This window comes from Globicephala melas, chromosome 8, assembly GCF_963455315.2.
Source record: "Globicephala melas chromosome 8, mGloMel1.2, whole genome shotgun sequence".
Lineage (NCBI taxonomy): Eukaryota > Metazoa > Chordata > Mammalia > Artiodactyla > Delphinidae > Globicephala > Globicephala melas.
In genome coordinates, this window is record NC_083321.1 from 46,108,052 (window position 1) to 46,128,350 (window position 20,299).

Below are 20,299 nucleotides of genomic sequence, written 5' to 3' on the forward strand. Positions count from 1 at the left end.
TAGGAATGTTTTCAAATAGCAAACTGAGCACACACCAAAAACCTGGACAGACGTGACAAATCAACCTCTCAGCCCAAGGGAGTGCTCTCTCCTGTTATCCTGAAACACTCATTTAAAAGGAGTTCAAACCAGGATCCTGAGGCCACAGCACCGCCACGAGCGCCATTGCCTCTGAGCCGCGACAAAGCAGCAGCTCCAGGAGACCCTGGGAATCCACGTGGGCTGCCTGTGGCTCTCCTTCAGAAGGCAAGGCGTGATTCTTAAGAAAACAGTCAGATGCTGGAGAGTGACCCCTTTTATTAGGTTCACCATCTTAGCCACAGAGAAACCATAGTGTTTGTCCATAGCCTGAAATACTCAAAGGCCGTGGTATTGAAAAGAGGGCCAGCCTTCAGGTCTCTTTGTCACCATTAATCCTGGTCCCCACTGGTCTCTCCCTTTTGCATCAGAAAGGCTTTCTTTTTTTGAAGGGGAGAGAAAACAGCTGTGCGGGATTTGAGAATGGGATTTTAATGGTCACTGAAGACACACAAAAGCTTTGCTGTGATCGCAAAGTGTTCTGGGGGCAATTGACTCCTTTGTCTGGGGCAGCAAAACAAGCTGGCTGCTCAAGGAGAAAAGAGAAGCAACTGGAACTGGCATTGAGGTCTCTTTAGGTCAGATCTTTAGCAGATTTGCAAAGAGCTGTTTTCAGGAGTCTCTTCATGACATTTCAGAATAGCTTTTTAGTGTTTAGCCCATTTTTACCTTGTGAAAGGAACAGATTAATCTGGAAGGTGCTTGCCATGGATTATTTCTGTACGTCTTTCTCTCTGGAAGGAAGATGGAAACTGTGAGTGACAAGATGAGCTTGTTTATGTGGAGCAGGCCTTTCACTGTGAGAAAAAAGAACTGGTGCCCTCTTTTCTGCAGGGCAGCCCAAGGGGCATTTCTCAGTCCTTTGCTCACTTGAGAAATTGCAACAGATGTGGGATATCTTGAGGCTTCACAAAACGTAACCTTGAAAAGGCTTTGCGGGGTTTCAATAGTTCTAAGAAGGAGTGGACAACCAGAGCAGCGGGAGTCCGTCCAGTTACTCTTCGCAGAGAGAACCAGGTCCATTCTTGTCCACCTATATGAAGGGGATCGTTTTCTGCCAGAGGAACAGTGATAAAACAGACCAGACTGATCCGACTCTAAGTTATGATTCATGGGGCTGTTGGAATCTTTGCCATCGTATGGGCACTGTCCCTTTAGGTGAATGAGTGTTATGAAAACAGCCGTTCCCAAAATGGACATGGCTTGGGCTAGAGGAGCTCCTAACAGCCCTGGTTTTATTTGCTTGCTGCCAGTCTTCATGACAGCTGGCTTGTTAGAGCCATGAAGGGGTTAGGCTCTCATTTACTGGCCTGCTATAGGCACTGGGATAGTCAGGTGGAACACAGGATAAAAAGCCATGAATTCCTACTACATAATTCAGCCCAGCTTTTCATAGGAGGTGAGCTGAAACCAGAGTAATTATGGAAACCATTATCCTGTAGGGCTGCATTTAGAGACTAAGTCTGGAATTATAGGCTCTGTCTGCCAGAGCTCTGTGCATCATACCCACGATAATGTCGTTTGCCAAGAGTTTGGTTCACTTTTAATTTTTTAAAAAATGTCATTAAATGAATTAAAAATGATATGTGAATATTGTAAAAGAAAATCCAAACAATATAGAAAAGTATTAAGATTTAGACTTTAGAGTAGACTTTGACTGATATCATTTAATTGTAAAAATAATATTTGAAATGTGGCATGTTTCATCTTACTATGATTTTTTTAAAAAGCCTCAGTTTTCTTTAAATTATGGGGTAAATAATGAAAAGACATTTTTATTACTGGTAATAGAGAACTTTGCCATGTTTAACCCTAAAAGTACATGTGCAAATTGCATTTGTAGGGTAGGATGAAAACCAGTATTCCCCCTTACACACATTCAAGAGCTATAATAGCTAATTATCATGTGATATTTTGTTTTCTATTTCTTAGCAGCTTAGGTATAAAAGGAAATGTGTTTTATTCCAGTCAGACTCCCCTAATGCCCCATAGAGAATCCTTGGCAAAGTCTGGAATTGTGATTCAGTCGGCACTTTTATTCAATGACCTTTTTCCTCTTTAAACTCAAAGCTCTTGATCTCATTGTAGGTGTATTTCACAGATTAGCTGTGGGACCTTGGCCAAATTATTTAATGTCCCTAAGTCTCTGTTTCTGTGAAATGGAGCTAATCATAGCGCCCAACTCCTTTGGGTGTTTCCAGAACTAAATGAGATAAAGTGTGTAAAGCTCGTGGCACAGTATCTAGTAGATGGTACGTACTCAACAAACGTCAGCCATCAGAAAGCCTGCTTTGGTGGTTATGATGATGTTCTTTAAATATTATACTAGGGAACGCACTTCAGTATATTTATATTCATATCCTAAAATAAGATATGAGCCCATGTTTAACCAAGAACACCAAAATATAATCAAAAGCATAGTTTATTAATTTCCTTGTAGTTTATTCTTTCAGGAGACATTTACTAGGCTTTGCTCTTTGTCATGTATCAATTTTATTACAAATATGAAGCATGCTGTTTTGCAGAGGTCATCTGTAAGACCCTTGAGATCACCCTCCCCACAGCCAACAGAGAGTGGGCTTTTTAAAACACAGCTTCTGGTCGTATTCTTCCCCTTTCAATGGTTCCTTTACCTGCAGGATAAAATCCAAAGGCCTGGCATTCAAGGACTTTTTCAATCTATCCCCAACCTTCCTTTCTTCCCTTTCCTCCCATGTCAGGCGTGAATCTTTACAACCTGCCGCTCGTCCTATCTGGGGAGCTCCTACTCATCCTTCAAGGCCTGACACAAATGTGGCCTCCTCTAGGAAGCCTTCCAGGATGCCACCAGCCAGAATTAATAACCCCCTCCTCTCTATTCTTCTAGCACCAGTCCTGTGTTCAGTGAATGATTTTCACTTTTATACTCCTCCTGTGAAGTAGGGAATGTCATCAGTGCTTGTGTTCAAAAATAATTAGGACCACTGTGATCCCTGCCCCCGAGGAGCTCATGGTCTAGGGAGAGAGGACCTGTAAATGCCTCTAACAGTGGGTGACAGAGACCATGGCAGAGAGGTGTACACAGGGAACCCAGAGGTGGCACACCCTCTGTATTCAGGGGGGTTGTATGGGGGAGTGTGGGGTCAGTGCCATCTGTTTACCTTCATCTCTAGCACTCACATCATCCTTCCTTGGCCTCTGTGCCCTCACTGACAAGATCATTTCCCCCTTTGGCTAGTCAGTTGCAGGGCTGGAACATACTACGATGGAGTACAAGAACGCTGCATTTTATGTCCAAATGGAACCTTCCAAAATGAGGAGGGGCAAATCACATGCGAACCATGCCCAAGACCAGAAAATCCTGGGGCCCTGGAGACTCCAGAAGCTTGGAATGCATCTGAATGTGGAGGTGAGAATGCCCTCTGTCCCTTCTTACTCCTCCAATCTCCTGTATTGTTTAGCAGAAGGCATAAGTGCATTTCAGTGCAGACAATGCGTACTGCACCATGGAATTCCTACCATCAGGGACCGTATTGGGCTCATCATTGGCTCTCCAGTACCTAGCTCAATGCCTGACACATGCTGAACAAATGAATGAAGATCTGATAGAATACACTGACAGGAAAAAAATGTGTAAATGTTGCAATTGCATGTTTAATCACTGTAAATAAATATCCCCTGAGACCTGAGTGATCTCCCAGTGTGTAGGGACTACCTGAAAGTGTCCAAAAATGGAGGAAGTAGCACTGATTCTTTTTCTAGCTTTGGTCTCAAAGTCAGAGCTTATTAATTTTTTTTAAAAAAGTATCCATCTGGTTATTTTGTTAAAACTCTGTGAAGAGTTTGTGCGTGTGTGTTGCATTTTTAGTTTTTATTTGTTTTCTAATTGAAGTATAGTTGATTTATAATGTTGTGTTAATTATTGCTGTACAGCTCAGTTATACATGTATATACATTCTTTTTTAAAATATTCTTTTCCGTTACGGTTTATCACAGGATATTGAATATAGTTCCCTGTGCTGTACAGTAGGACCTTGTCGTTTATCCATTCCATATATACTAGCCTACATCTGCTAACCCCGCACTCCCGCTCCACCCCTCCCCCGACCCCATCCCCCTTGGCAACCACCAGTCTGTTCTCTATGTCCGTGATTCTTTTGAAGAGTTTTTAATTGTCTCTTATAAAATGTTAACCCTGGAGCCATGCTTACTTAGGTTCTGTGGGCTTCTTTCCTATTTACTTTACTAGTAAATGTCTTTATTAAACAGGAGAAGGGCCGGCTGTACTGACACTCTGTGGGCTCAAAGGGAAGGTGTGATTTGGTGTGGCGATTTGTAGGTGATGTCCACGGCAGAGTGCGCCGGAGCTCTGGCAGCCCTGCCTCTCCTTCTAGTGATTCCCAGAGCCAGATTTAGTTCCCACCTAAATAACTTCAAACTCAAGTGCAGGACCTTTTCTGGTTTACAAATCAGATCCTCAGACTGACGGTGTGACTCCTAGCATACTTCGGCCTGTTATGAAATCCTGGGACTAACGGCAAGGTTGATAAGGAGGTACTTTGGGGCATCTGTTCACACTTGTGTGTGACCTTAATAAGATATATTTATAGTACATCAGAATATTAGTAATAATAATAATAATTGCTAACGCTTATTGCATAGTTGCCTATACCAGGCATCATGCAGGCATTCATGAATAATTCCATGAGTTGTTCATATGGTTATTGTATCACTACAAAAACTTTATGGGGTTAAAGAGACTCATTCAAGGTCACACAGCTAAAGAGTGGAGGATTTGGAATCAACGGCCAGGTCTGACAGACGCCAGACTCCTCCCTCAGGTGTGTTTGTTAAATGCCATTATATCTGTACCTTATGGGTAGAAAGAAAACCATGAAAATTAATAGAGGAGAGATGATTAGGAATATAAGAGATGGCAGATTTTTATAGCATCTTGCCAATGCCAGGCCAATTCCTAAGGAATGTGTGCTTTTAGCAATCCTTTTGTTTATGGCTGTGATACTTGTCATAAACTTAAAAAATATAATAAAGTACGGTGTTTAAAGTCAATAAACACCTCTGGGTCCCTCTGTCAATGTGGATTGGATCGGTTGCATTTAGTACACTAATTGAGGGAGGCCAGGACACACCTTAGCATAAGGAGATGTAACTTAGTAAATATAATTGGTAAAAAGGGGAGACTCTTCCGTGACCAGAAGAGTCTTTATATCACTAGGATGTAATCAGCTGGGTGAGGGTGTACTTCTGGGTCGAATTATCACATGGACTGCAGGCAGAGAACCCTCTCTCTAGGGGCTCCTGCACTGCAGCAGCTGCCTGGGCCCTGGGTAGTCCTAAGCCTGCAGCCTACCCATGCCTGCTCCGTAATCCAGAAGGGTCCACACTTGTCTCCATCTTTGCGCTATGCTGTGTAGCCCTGTGTGTAAACATCAGCACCCACATGCTACCTCGTCAGTGTCCGCAGCAGGGCTGGACAAAGTTTCTCTCACTGAGGTGGGAGCTGAGGTCCGCATGGGGTGACAGGCCTGACCACATCTCTCTGATCTCATCTGCAGAGAGATGGTAAAGGCTCTGCCCAGGGGCCTTGCTCACCTAAGGTCATTGATCCCCCCAGGTCTGTGCCAACCTGGTGAATATTCCGCGGATGGCTTTGCACCCTGCCAGCTCTGTGCCCTGGGCACATTCCAGCCTGAAGCTGGCCGTACTTCCTGCTTTCCCTGTGGAGGAGGCCTCCTCACCAAACACCTGGGAGCCACTTCCTTCCAGGACTGTGAAACCAGAGGTGAGGACTTGGCAGCTTGCCTCTTCCCGGAATTGAATTTCCCCTTTTGAGAACCGTGGTAAAGCCCCAGTCAAGCTCGGCCGAGGTGCCCTGTGTGGGCCCCAGTGGCAGGGAGGACAGGTCCCCACGGCCATTCGTCCCTGCTGGATGTGCAGGGAGCACAGGAACTCCCTAGATATGGTCCTCCCCTTCGAACGGGGCTGACTGCAAGACAGCCGGGGAGATGGGCAGGTTTAGTCCACAGGCTCCCTCTGCTCCTTGCTTCCAGGCCTCCTCTAGCTTCTCACCCTTCCCTAGAGTTCCCCACTCCAGAACAGGCCCTACGCCTTCTCCAGAGCCTCACCCCGCTGCCTTCTGCAGGAGCCCAGCCCCAAGCCCAGGGTCAGCTCTGCGCCCCTCCAGGCTCCCAGGCCCGCTGTGCATGAAGACAGAGCTGTGAGCATTCACGCCCGACGACATCACGGACAATGAACTCAGAAGATACACCCATACCTCGTTCCCTTTGTGTTTTTCTCAGTGTCATGAGTCACAAGTCGCACCCAAGCTGGCTATTTAGGGAATTAAATGTTGATTAGCCCCAGAGTAGTAGGAAAGCAGTACTTATTTGGGCATAGACATTTCTGTCCCAAACTGCAAAAGCTTTCGTGTTACATCTGATGAAAATAAGTCTTTTTTTTTTCTTTTCGTTCTCTCCACCTTCCCCCACCCCTACAGTTCAATGTTCACCTGGACATTTCTACAACACCACCACTCACCGATGTATTCGCTGCCCAGCAGGAACATACCAGCCAGAAATTGGAAAGAATAATTGTGTTTCCTGCCCAGGAAATACCACGACTGACTTTGATGGCTCCACAAACATAACCCAGTGTAAAAGTAGGTCTCTCTCTAAGGCTTTTCACAGTCCTTGATTAAGAGGGCAAGCACCTGGGTCCACCTAGGGGGTGCGAGTTGGCAGGAGTCCCTGGTTCATTCAGGACCGCGGAGCCGTTGTTAGCCCTCCTCAGGGCTCTGCAGCTCAGTGCTGGACCTGCAGGCACTCACCTGTATTGGTGCAGGCTACTTCTCCAGGCACATTCACAGGCTGTACTTGCTGTAATTTGCTCCCAAGGGTAAAATGTCAGTTCAGCCCTGTTCAACAAGCACTGTTTGAGGACCTGTTATGTGCCAGGCAATGCAAGCAGAATCAGTACCTGGCCCTGCAGCAGCACAGGCTGCGGGACTGCAGAGGAAAGAGCTACTCCCTCTGTCTGGAGAGACGAGGAAAGGTTTTGATGGGGAGAGTTGGGGGAGAGTGGGAGAAAGAACTTCACGCCCAAGAGAGCAGCTGGGAGGAAGCACAGACTCAGAAAGGTGAAAGGCTTTATGGGAAGAGACCCCTGGACCTGATCATGGAATGTGCTGCAGGGAGTCTGAAGCAGACCAAGAAAGGAAGCCTTGTTGACTGAAAAAAAAAAAAAGCACAACCTAAAAGTTGAGAGTTATGTTTTATTCGGCTCACAAAACTGAGAACTTAAGCCCGGGACACAGCCTCTCTGATAGCTCTGAGGGACTGCTCCAAAGAGGAAGGGGAGGAACCAGGATATATATGAGTTTTTGCAACAAAGACCAGGTAGTCGGAACATCAAGATTACTGTTAATTAAACAAGACCCAATATCTCAAGGTAAGGAAGTTAGCGCTTTTCTGTGTAAGGGAAGATACAAGAGTCTGGGCTCACTGAAATCGTTCCTTTGATCTGCACCTCAGCTATCTGGGGCCAGCATCCTGTGCTTTCTCATCCTGAGTCTCCTCAGGGTGCATCATTTGGGGTGGCTGCAGTGTGATGGCTTGATGGTCGCAACATCCTTTGTTTACTGACATGGCAGGCAACGTTTTTTCTTTTTTTAAATTTTACTTATTTTTATTTATTTATTATTTTTGGCTGTGTTACGTCTTCGTTGCTGTGCGCGGGCTTTCTCTAGTTGAGGTGAGTGGGGGCTACTCTTCGTTGCAGTGTGTGGGCTTCTCATTGTGGTGGCTTCTCTTGTTGCGGAGCACGGGCTCTAGAGCACGGGGGCTTCAGTAGATGCAGCGCATGGGCTCAGTAGTTGTGGCTTGTGGGCTCTAGAGCGCAGGCTCAGTAGTTGTGGTGCACGGGCTTAGTTGCTCTGCGGCATGTGGGCATGCGGCATGTGGACCAGGGCTCGAACCCGTGTCCCCTGCATTGGCAGGTGGATTCTTAACCACTGCGCCACCAGGGAAGCCCAGCGTTTTTTCATTGACAGTCTTGACTGCCAGACTAGGGAGCTTAGTTTGTATTCTGTAGGAATGGGGAGGTAAATCATTCAAGGACTTGCTATTTGGACTTGGTTTGTTTGCTTCTTTGTTTTTAACTATTGTGTAAAATTCTCTAGTAAAGGCCAGCTGACAACCTCAGCTGGTTCAGCAATGTAGGGGAGCAAGAGGCCTCCCCAAACTGGAAGAGTAGGGGATTGAAGGGGGCAGTGAATCACTTGAATTTATGACTGGAAGCTTATCTGGTTTTCTCTCTATCCCAACGAAGCCCTTTTAACAACATCCTCACAAGTAGCTGTCTAGTCTCTTTTTCGTTAAATTAAAAAAATTTTTTAACATCTTTATTGGAGTAAAATTGCTTTGCAATGGTGTGTTAGTGTCTGCTTTATAACAAAGTGAGTCAGCTATACATATACATATATCCCCATATCTCCTCCCTCTTGCGCCTCCCTCCCACCCTCTCTATCCCACCCCTCTAGGTGGTCACAAAGCACCGAGCTGATCTCCCTGTGTTATGAGGCCGCTTCCCACCAGCTATCTATTTTACATTTGGTAGTATATATAAGTCCATGCGACGCTCTCACTTCGTCCCAGCTTACCCTTCCCCCTCCCCGTGCCTTAACAAGAAGCTTACTGCCGCTCATAATATCCTAGTCTGTTGGTAGATTACACTTGGGAAGTTCACAGTGTAAGAAGATTCTTTTCCCCGTCAAGATGAAATGTTTCCTTGCCTTCCCACCTCTGGTCCTTGGAGCTGCATGGCACAGTTCCTCAGGTAGCCGGTCAGGCTCGGAGACAGTTTTCTTGACTCCATGACTCTCTCCTCTCCCTCTTCTCTTCCAGGAACAAAAGGCTGTTTTTTTGGTTTTTTTCCTACTGGGAATAATAAATCCCAGTTACAACTAGAGAGGCCAAAGGTTACCCTTCAACATCTTCTCTTGAACAGGTTCACCTGACAGTTTTAAACATTAAGCTCCTTTAGGGCAAGAATATTTGTTGGATGAATGGAGATTCAGTGAGTGAAGTATGGCTGAGGTGGTGTGTGTGTGTGTGTGTGTGTGTGTGTGTGTGTGTGTGTGTGTGTACGCACAAGTGTATGCTCCTTGCCTTTGGTGCCAGAGGTGAGTATCCAGCATGACCTATACTGACTGATAGCTGAATGGAATTCTCTTCCCCACTTAAAAATAAAACATGGTCTTGACCAGAGAGGAAAGTGAAAGAGTATGGCTGTCATGTCTTCATCAAAGATCTCTAGGAAAGGGTCAAATATCCTTTGCTGAGCCGTAAGCTCTATTCTCCCTATTTTGACAGACCTACAAGTTCTGTGCCATGCATTCTCCTGGCACTTGGACTTTGTAAACAAAACAGTAAAAACTAAAGTTATCCTTTTGTTTCACAAACACCTGTCCCTGACCTTGAATGCCTTCAAGTTAATGAGAAAATGATGCCCTGGGAACCCAGAGGGGTGGGCTCTGTGTGGGAAGTTAATGTAGTCGGGCTCCCAGTGGGGGCTGTGGGCACTACAGGGCAGACTCATTCCTGCGATGATGTCATTTCCGGGGGCAATAGGGTTCTCCTCAGCCAAGCGGGGGCTGGCCATGACATCATTGTTATTATTATTTTTTGACCATGACATTATGACAGCTGTGCTGTGCCTTGGTAACTCACGGCATTTCCTCTTCCAGACAGAAGATGTGGAGGGGAGCTAGGTGATTTCACTGGATACATCGAATCCCCAAACTACCCAGGCAATTACCCTGCCAACACAGAATGTACCTGGACCATCAACCCACCCCCCAAGCGCCGCATCTTGATTGTGGTCCCTGAGATCTTCCTGCCCATAGAGGATGACTGTGGAGACTACCTGGTGATGCGGAAAACTGGTGCGTCTCACCTGTCTGCTCCTCTCCCCTTCTGAGGCCAGCTGGAAAGCCTGATGGCACGCTGCCTGGCTTTATTATTTAAAACATTTTTTATGGAAGTATAGTTCATTTACAATATCATGTAAGTTTCAGGTGTACAGCACAGCGATTCAGTCATATATATGTGTGTGTGTATATATATATATATGTATATATATTCTTTTTCAGATTTTTTTCTCTTATAGGTTATTACATAGTATTGAGTATAGTTCCCTGTGCTAAACAGTAGGTCCTTGTTGGTTATGCCTGGCTTTAAATGGGAGAAGCAGGCCTAGAATGCCACCTCTTATTTGAACAGAGATGGGACATGAGTTTCTAGAGTTTGCCAAGAAAACAAAATTTAGACAAAAACCACAGGTTGAGGCCTCCTGTTGAACCCTAGAGGAAGCGATCCTGCGGGTCAGTCTTCCCTCTGTGCTCATTGGGAACCCTCTTCCACAAGGACACAGAGTGTCAGTGAAGCTCATGCAGGGCTGGCTTCAGGACCCCAGACACTTGCCTCACCCTGGGAAGCAACTCATGGCTTAGGGACTGACCAAGACAAAGGGCGTGGTCCAGCCAGGAGGGACCCGCCTCCCATCCTGATGCATGACCCAGTGTCCATAAAAGGATACTGTCACCAACGCAGCTTAGAGGCAGTGTCATGAGGGGGTTCTGCCTGGATCTGAATCCCAGCTCCACCTCTTACTAGTTCTATGATCTTGGGAATACGTTCGGGAACTTTCTGTGCCTCAGAGTGCTCATCTGTTAAAATGGGGATAATAATAGTTGCTACCTCATAGGGTTATCATGAGGAATAAATGCATTTTTATTTGTAAAGCACTTAGAATAATAATGACACATACTACTTAAGTATTCGCCATTCTTATTAGTGGTTACAATGTCTGGAGTCAGGTGTGGGTTTGAATCCTGATCTTTCCACATACTGGCTGTGTGATCCTGGGCAAGTAATTAATTTCTCCGTAAATGAGATAACCACTGCACCAACTTCCTCTGGGTTTGGGGGGTGGGGGCTAAGTGAGATAAAAGTCTATAAAGTGCAGAGCACACTGCCTGGTCTAAGGAACCATGCAGTGAATGGCGGAGATTATTACCAGGTTGCAGCAGGTTGGCCCTGCAATGTGAGAGCCCTGACCTCAGCTCCTGCAGTGAGTGCTGCACCCTGGGCTGCTGCCGTTTGCCAGCCATGGGCCTTGCAGTTAGCCTTCCCTGGGGCCCACAGTCACGACTGTGGCCCTTACGAGGACTCAGCTGGTCCTGAAGAGCCCTTGTACATAACTTGTTTTGTGGTGTGAGGATTTGAAAAGATGAGTGTTTATTATCTGCAGGCTCAGTGATGAGTCTTGAACCCCGTCCCCTCCAACTTCCCTTGGCAGCTTCGTCCAATTCTGTGACAACGTATGAAACCTGCCAGACCTACGAACGCCCCATCGCCTTCACCTCTAGATCCAAGAAGCTGTGGATTCAGTTTAAGTCCAATGAAGGGAACAGCGCCAGAGGGTTCCAGGTCCCATATGTGACATACGATGGTAAGCACTGTGAAGCTCAGGCTGCAGCATGCATAAGAAGGTTCTCTGCTCTGAACAGAATCAACTCCTGGGCCAGCTGGTAGACTGCTGACAAGCACGCATGCTCAGAAAGGCAGGCAGGATACGGAGAAAGGACATCGCTGACTCACAGGTGCCAAGGTTTAAACAGGCATTTGGGGATACTGACTACAAGGATGAACAGATGTTTTAGAAAGTAAATGAACGCGAGCATAGTTTTGTGGGTCAGAACATGGGCGATGGCGTCAGCCAGGTTGGGTTTAATCTCTTCTGCAACGTTGTGGATGTTACTTACCATCTCTAGGCTTCATTTTCTCAGTGTGTAAATAAGGATAATCGTTAGACTTAATGTGAGAGTTCAGTAGGATAATCCATAAAGGACTGGGTGCCGTGTGTGGCACATAGTAAGTACTCAATAAATATTAACCTACTACAATTGCAGCTTTTTTAATATAGAATCCCAGGGAATGAGGAAAAAGACCTGAGTTCTGGTCTTGTCTCTGCCACTAACTTGCTGTGTAACTTTGGGCAAGTTAGATGACTTCCCTGGTTTCATTTTCTTCTTGTTAAACGAAGGGGTGGCCTGTGTGAGCCCTGGGGCCCTACCAAGCTCTGAGACTTCGGTGACAAACATTGACTAGGAACACAAAATGAACTGGACCTTGTCCTGGAAGACCTCATAACCTAGCAGGGAAGAGTTATCTGTTCATCGTGAACTTATTCATTCATCCATGCCACAAATATTTAATGAGCATCTAGTATGCCAGGTATTGGGTGAGGTGCTGGAGACAACACGGTTAGTGACAGAGATACAAAAAAGAATATGGTGTCATAGATGCTACAACGGGGCATGTACAAGGCTCTGTGTGAGACAGAAAAAGGGGCAGCCATTCATTTTGCATGGGTTTTTGGAAAGAATAGAGCAAAGTCTCAAGAGATTTGGGTCTTGAAAGAATATGTAAGTTTTCTTATAAATGGGAGGAAGAACACTCAGGAAAAGGGAATGACATAGGTCAAAGGATGGAGTACCTGGCATGTTGGGGACTAATGATTTTGCCAGTTGGTAGGGTGCATGGGGCTCAGCAGTGAGAGATGAGATTAGAAGCAGGTGGGGTTAGGCTATGAAGAGTCTCGAGTGCCAAGCTCAGAAGGGTGGACCTAATCTTAAAGGGAGCCACTGAAGGTTTTTAGGCAGACAGGTGTGAAAAGTAGGTGTTTTGGAAAGACGATATTCTATAGAGTTCCTAAAAACACCTCACATAGTTTATTTCTAACATGTGACAAACTCTAGAATCATCATCCTGGTGCCTGAAACCATGTCAAACACTAAGACAAGGGCCCTTAGTCTCAGACTCCTAGGTGGACACACATGGCTCCCAGGTGGCTCTGCTGGGATTCAGAGCATCTTATCTCCCCAAAGGCAGCCAGCCAACAACCTCCCCCATCTAGGATCAGGAAGGAGCCAAAAAGCCACAGAGACTCCAGAACAAATGTCACCAAAGTTCACACATTTCAGTCAGGCTGTTCTCAACTCTGTGACACATGAAAACGTCTTGATTTTTTTCTTTAATTCAAACAAAGGGTTGTAGCTTGAACCAGGGGAAATGACATATAACCCTGGTTAGGCCCACAAGAGTGTGTCTGAAATGTATGGACACCAAGGGGAGAAGAGAGGGTGCAGGTGGGATGAACTGGGAGATTGGAATTGACATATATACACTAATATGTATAACATAGATAACTAATGAGAACCTGCTGTATAGCACAGGGAACTCCACTTCGCTGTACAGTAGAAACTAACACAACATTGTTAAACAGCAATACCCCAATTTAAAAAAATATTGTGTCTGTCACAGCAGAAAATAGTTGAAAACTGCTGTTTTGGCCGTGCAGAAGCCTTTTAGCTCTTCACCAGAGCCTATTTAATTTTTTCTTTCAACCTATATTTCAGACAGTTTTGATATCTGGTTCCAAGCCCAGAAGAACAGCAGTCACATTGAGAAGGGGCAGCTGAGGCTGCTACAGACTAGCCCACTGGCCTGGAGAGCAGGGAGCACCGTAGCTGCGGCTAACATGTGCTGAGCTTATGAGGACCAGGCATATGCCAAGTGCCCTTGACACGGCACGTTCCTCACAGCCACCCATGCAGTGGACACGACTCTCCTGATGTTACAGATGAGGCCACTCTGGCTTAGAGATTTAAGTAACTGCCTGAGAGCACAGCAGGACAAAGTTGCAGGGGTCTTTGGGACTCTTGAGTTCTTACCTACAACACTGGAGTGCTTTTCTCATGACAGTTGGAGCAAGTGAGGAGACACAGTAGTTCTTTTTTTTTAATAAATTTAGTTAGTTAGTTAGTTTTGGCTACACTGGGTCTTCGTTGCTGCATGCGGGCTTTTCTCTAGTTGCGGTGAGCTGGGGCTACTCTTCGTTGTGGTGAGCAGGCTTCTCATTGCGGTGGCTTCTCTTGTTGCGGAGCACGGGCTCTAGGCATACGGGCTTCAGTAGCTGTGGCATGTGGGCTCAGTAGTTGTGGCTCGCGGGCTCTAGAGTGCTGGCTCAGCAGTTGTGGCACACAGGCTTAGTTGCTCCACAGCATGTGGGATCGTCCCGGACCAGGGCTTGAACTCATGTCTCCTGCATTGGCAGGCGGATTCTTAACCACTGTGCCCGACACTGGGAAGCCCAACACTGTAGTTCTTAAAAGCAGAGGAAAGATTTTTTAAAAAGACGGTGGTTTGGAAACATTTGGGATAGCGGCAAACAGCTCTCTAGAACAGTGACAAGCGTTCCTAATGGTGAACTCCTCATCAAAAGGAGCTAATTCTCTGAGGTAGAGACTCTGCAGTAGAGGAATTCAAGATTAAAAAAAAAGAAAACGTACCCTCATTCATATTTTATAGATTTTGTATTCACGAAAATGAAAGGATAAGAAGAAAGAGACCACATGAAGAGAGGACCAGCGATATTGTACATGTATTAAATTAGTAATTATGAGTATTATCCTATGAATTTCCATTTCCCATCACTTGAGCAGGAGAGACTTTTTCTCCCACACAGTTCCAGTGATGTTCTTATGATTTGTTTGGATTTGTTGCACATAATATGCATACAAAGAGACATTCTTCTCTGCCTGGAATTTAAAAAAGATTGTGTTTTGCATATGCTTGATTTGAATTATGACTGTAGGAAATAGGCTAGACTTTGAATGCATCAAGGAAGGTGAGGACTAAGAGTTGAGCAGCATGAAGGTCACTGGTGACCCCAACAAGCAGTTTTGGAGGAGTGCTGGGGGCCAGAGTCGACTGGAATGGGTGTGAGAGAGAAAGAAAGGAATCGAATTGGAGATAGTGAGTGCTGACAATTCTTTCAAGGAGTTTTGCTACAAAGGGGAGTGGAGACGTGGGATGGAAGCTGGAGGGAGAAATGAGGTCTAGAGAGGGTTTTTTTAAAAAACATTGGAGACACAACAGCATGTTTGCATGCTGGTGTGAAAGACCAGCAGAGAGAAAATTTCATCACGTAGGAAAGGAAGGGCAGAATTAGTGGAACAACGTCCTTGATTTGGTGAGAGAACATGGAGCTGGTAAGCAAAGTGGAGGGATGGGTCTTGGCTGGATATACAGAGGTTCATCTGAGGGAGGAACAGGAGAGATGGATGCAGATGCTGGTGGGTGAGAGGAGGTAGCGGGTGAGTCTGTGGAAGTTCTCTCTGATTGCCTTCTTAGTATCAGAGAGGTCATTGTTCTGATGGCAGCTACAGAAGGGGCATTTCTCAGAACCTTATTTGAAAAATGAAAGAGTCAGCCTGGAAAGAACTAAAGCATACAAATGCAAAATATGTCCTTTATTCAAACAGAGGACTACCAGGAACTCATTGAAGACATAGTTCGAGATGGCAGGCTCTACGCATCAGAGAACCATCAGGAAATACTGAAGGTGAGTATGCACCCGAGGTGGCCACGGCAGTCACCCCCAGGGCTCGCCAGGCGCCACCGAGGAAGGGTTTCCTCTTGCTACCTTTCAGACACTGAGCCTGCTCTGGGCTGAGGTCAGTTTTATATCTTCACCAGACTTAGGTTTTTTTTAAAAAAAACTCAAGGGGCCATTTTTAGTGTTGTCAAATAAAGTAGTATTTTTTAGTTGGAAATGTGTGGAGGAGCAGAGGGAAACTTGTTTATCAGAAATCCAAGCCAGCGGCAACTCATGTTTCCATGTTCATTCTCCAAATAGTTGAGGATTCTTGGCTCCTTGCTCATCCTTCCAGCCTGAAGTCCACCAAATTTTAGATACTTATAAGTATAAATAAACACTGGCCATATCACTAACGCTACAAATATTCCCCAAATTCCAAAGTTACCACGTGGTTTAGAAAAACAATCTTTTACACATTAAATTTTTAAAATAAAAGTAATATGTGCTCTTTATAGATACTTAGGAAACAAAAATTGGGACTAAAAAAGATAAAAATCAGAGGAGACAATTTTCACAAAGCGTTTTTCAGCTGATCAACCTACCGCCTAATAGTGGGACATTATAGTTCCATTGGCAAAATGTCATAATGTTAAAATATTTTGGCCCAGTAACAAAATTCTGTTCTTTTCAGGATAAGAAACTGATCAAGGCTCTGTTTGACGTTCTGGCCCACCCCCAGAACTATTTCAAGTACACAGCCCAGGAGTCCCGGGAAATGTTTCCAAGATCCTTCATCCGATTGCTCCGTTCCAAAGTGTCCAGGTTTCTGAGACCTTACAAATGAGCCTGCCCACGTGCCACTCAGCACAGCATTGGGCTGTGGGCTGGTGGAACACAGCGATCTACTTCTGCAGCCAGCATAGCCGGATAACGCTGCCTCTAGTAGCAGTGCCTGGTTAGAGTTCAATTTTTATAGATAATACAGATATTTTGGTAAATTGAACTTGGTTTTTCTTTCCCAGCATTGTGGATGTGGACTGAGAACGGCTTTGAGTCTTATTCGCTTCTCATTGCTGTGGGCACATGTCTTGGATATGTCAAGGGCTGGCTGAGCGGGACTTCAGTCAGCTCAGGTGAGATGCACGTGTGCTTCTTGGTCCTCACTCCTCCTTGAGGGGGCTGCCTTGTCTGAGACTTCAGCTTCTTCCAGCATAGTCCTCCCTAAGGGAGCCCTCTGCATTCAGGTGTCGGCTCCGACCAGGCAGAGCAGGAAAGGGGGGAGGGAGGGAGGGAGAGTCCTCCAGGCATCATCTACCCACCCGGGACCTGGGAGGACTCGGTGACTCCACAGCCTTCTCCAGCCTGTGTGACCTAAGTTTGATCCCAGAAGCTTGAGTCCTAAGCAGTGATCACTAGAAATTACTTACAGCAGAAAGAATTAGAAATAAAAAGGTAGAAACTAAGCACTTCCACAGACATCGTAATGTAGACCTATCGATGGCCTTCCCTGTTGCCAGTTTCCACCTCAGAGCAAATGCACAGTGCTTGTCTTACACCTTCAGCTGTGCCCTCAGGGCAGCACTCTTCTGGGTGCTGCAGTAGAGCCTGGAGAGTTCAGATAGGATGTGATCTCCTCGATGGATGAGAATCCATCCATCATGAAAAGGAGATTTCACACACCCCGAGTCAATACCGCCAAGGGTTCTCCTTCCTCCGTGGGCTTCCCAGCACAGGGCGTGCGAGGTCCAGGTGCGACGTGGTACAGACCAGCCTGTCATGTTTGCCTTCCTTCCCCTCGCCAAGTTCAGAGCCTGACTGGGGTCTAGGGGCACAGGCTGCACGGCTCAGGGTGGTCTCAGGCCCTTAATGGTCACCCACTGCCGGAAGCACACAAATCCCGGCCTCTTAGTACCGCAGAATCATCTCATTTTCTCTCGGCACAGTGGGACCTCACAGTCACTTTCTCCCACAGGAATTTGATTTTTCAATATTATTAAATTTTTAAAAATTGAAATCTATAGGCAAAAATCTCATTACAGTGAATAAAAAAGACTTCTATCAAACAAGCTGCCATTTCCCTAATGAATGGGCTGACTACACACAACCATAGTGTTTTATTTCAGTAGCAAACTAACTCTGCACACAATCAATTCTCTACACCAAAGTACCAAAAGAAAAAAAAGATTAACAAACATTTTTGAAGAAAACAAAGATTATTTCATTTATTGTTGAATTCTCTTTTCACCTCAATGTTTTGTTTTTTAACCCATTAATAACATTGAGTTTTTAAAAGCCCAATCAAACTTCAAAAAATTTATTTGGATGATCCTAAATACCCATTTCTAAGTCTCTCTTCAAAAATTTGAGCATCTTCGTTTTAAAAAATAATCATTAATACAAGTACTTGGAATTGGTGATGCCGGAACTTGGCTTACATTTCTGAGTCTGACCCTAAGATGAAAATTCAAATGTAATACAATGTGAGTTAATGACCTGACCGATGGCAGCAGAACTGCGCCACCCCGTCCAAGCATGTTAGTAACTTTGTCCTTAGGACTGTCTGATTCTGTATTGCTGGTTTCACAAGAAGGCTAGGGATGGCAGTACACTGGGGGTTGGAAGGAGGCTGCATAAACCTGGTCTCTGTGAAGCATCCTTCAGGAGCTGGGCCATGCATGAGCCACTGAAGCCCTCCTGAAGCTTCCTCTCTATACCCATCAACCACTCTGAGAGACTCTGTGGTCCTGTTGGAAGACTGGATGGCAGGGGCTACTGTTGCTACCTGTTAAATCAGTAAATAGTTATCAAACATCTGCTCTTTGCCAGGCACTGTTCTAGGTCCTAGGGATGCACAGTGACAGGACAGACAAGGTCTTGTCATTTTAGAGTTTACATTTTAGAGGGAGGAGACAATGAACAAATCAACACGGAAAGTATCAACTAGTAGTAAGTGCTATGTTGAAAATTAAAATAGGTTAATATAACAGATGATGGTGTGGCTTCTTTAGGTTTGGGAATTGCGGAGGTTCCTCTAGGTAAACGGTATTTCAACTGAAAAATAAATGGCAAGAAGGAACCAGCCTTGGACAAATCGGGGGAAGAACATTCCAGATAGAGGAATGCCAGGTGCAAAGGCTATCAGGCAGCAACAAGCGTGTGTGTGGATCATAGACTAGTGAGAAGGCAAGTGGTATGAGATGAGGCCAGGGAACTGGACAGGGGCCAGAGCACACTGGGCTCTGGAATTCAGCATGAGGGTTGTGGGTTTAATTCTAAATATGTCGTGCAGCTTTTGGAGGGGGTTTAAACAGAAGAGTGAGGTGACCTGATTTCTGTTTTTAAAAGATAGCTCTGGTTACTGTATGAAGAATAGGTTTTAGAAAGCAGGCACGGAGGCAGAGAACAGTTAACAAACTACTGCAACCAACCAAGCAGCCATCCAGTGAGAGATGAGGTTGTCTGGGTAAGGCGGGAGTAGTGGAGAGGAGAGAACAGAAGGATTCTGGACATGTTTTGGGAGAGAGTCACCAGAACTTGCTGGTGATTGGGTGGAAGGGGAAGGGAAGGACAGCAACTGAAGGTGACCCCTAGTTGTCTGAATAACTGGTAGATGGAGAAGACTGCAGGAGGAGCAGGTTTGGGACATGTGACAATCTAAAAACCTGTCTACAAATTCTTTGATGCTCCTTCCATGCAAAGTTGGGGGCCTTTTGCCCCTCCCCTTGAACCTGGGATCTGTGACTGATTAACCAATCTTATATGGCAGAAGTAACATTTTACTAGTTCCTGGGCCCAGGACTTAAGATACTGGCAATTTCCACTTCGGCTCCTTGGGAAACTCACTGGGACTTCAGTCACCATGCCTTGAGGAAGCCATAGCAGCTCGTGAAGAGAAACCAAGCCCTCCCCACCTCCCCACCTCCCCACAACCCAGCTGACTCCCAGGTGACAGCTAGCAAAACTTGCCAGCTAACCTTAGAAATGGATTCTCCAGCTGATGCTTCACTGAGCAGTCCCCGTTGAGCCATACCAAAATGACAGACTTGTGAGCAAAATCAATGATTATTGTTGTTTTAGTCATTAGGCTTTGGGTGCTTTCTTATGCAATGATAAGACACTGGAAAAGAAGAGAAGATCAAGAGTTTAATTTTGGCCATTCTAAGTATGACATGACTATTAGTATCCAAATAAAGATTTCAAATAGGCAACTGGTTCTATGAAGTCCCAGGAGCGCTCAGGGCTGGAATATTAATTTTAATGTCACAGAATAAAGAATGAGATGGGTTGAGGTCACCTGGGAAAAGTAGGTAGATAAAAGAAGACCAGTCAACTCTGAACTCTGGGGGAGCTGTTGATAAAGTAAACAGGAAGAGGTCAGAGCTGAGCTTTGCCTTCCTTCCGCGAGAACAAGTTTTGTGGTAGAACTCTGAGTGGGAGAGGAATCTGTACATGTCCTTCCCTCCAGCTGTGGATATTGTTCTTGAGCCATTTACTGAAGTGCTGCTTTTATGGCTTCAGCCACGTTTCCCTTGAGCTTCCAATGCTAATAAAAGAGTGCTTGCCTTTTCACACTAACGGATGATTATCTTCACTTTGGAAGATTGCTTCCTCTGAATCATTCTCTGAGCTGTTGAGTGTGTCATCTGTAGGCACTCACTGGATTTAGGTTTGCAGGTGATTTTATAATTGTCATGTGGAAACTTGGGAAAGGCAGCAGCTGCACCGCACAGAGCAAGGAATTGTGGATCTTTGCAGGAAGAGGCACCAGGGCTGCTGCATG

At 45.5% G+C, this 20,299-nt stretch overlaps 1 protein-coding gene across 5 annotated transcripts in view; it reads left to right on the forward strand.

Annotated features, from left to right (window-relative positions):
• The window catches only part of SCUBE2 (signal peptide, CUB domain and EGF like domain containing 2), a 67,803-nt gene extending 47,713 nt beyond the window's left edge, over positions 1–20,090 (forward strand). For 4 of the 5 annotated variants that reach the window (XM_060303529.1, XM_030831335.2, XM_030831336.2 and 1 more), the window contains 7 exons: positions 3,296–3,466; positions 5,693–5,860; positions 6,575–6,736; positions 9,821–10,018; positions 11,434–11,586; positions 15,464–15,543; positions 16,211–20,090. In XM_060303529.1, coding sequence (XP_060159512.1) covers positions 3,296–3,466; positions 5,693–5,860; positions 6,575–6,736; positions 9,821–10,018; positions 11,434–11,586; positions 15,464–15,543; positions 16,211–16,363 — 1,085 coding nt within the window. In that variant the 3' untranslated portion in view covers positions 16,364–20,090. Of the gene's footprint in view, positions 1–3,295; positions 3,467–5,692; positions 5,861–6,574; positions 6,737–9,820; positions 10,019–11,433; positions 11,587–15,463; positions 15,544–16,210 lie in introns of those variants that run through there. The other variant, XM_060303532.1, reaches the window with a different exon arrangement.
• Positions 20,091–20,299: the final 209 nt, after the last annotated feature.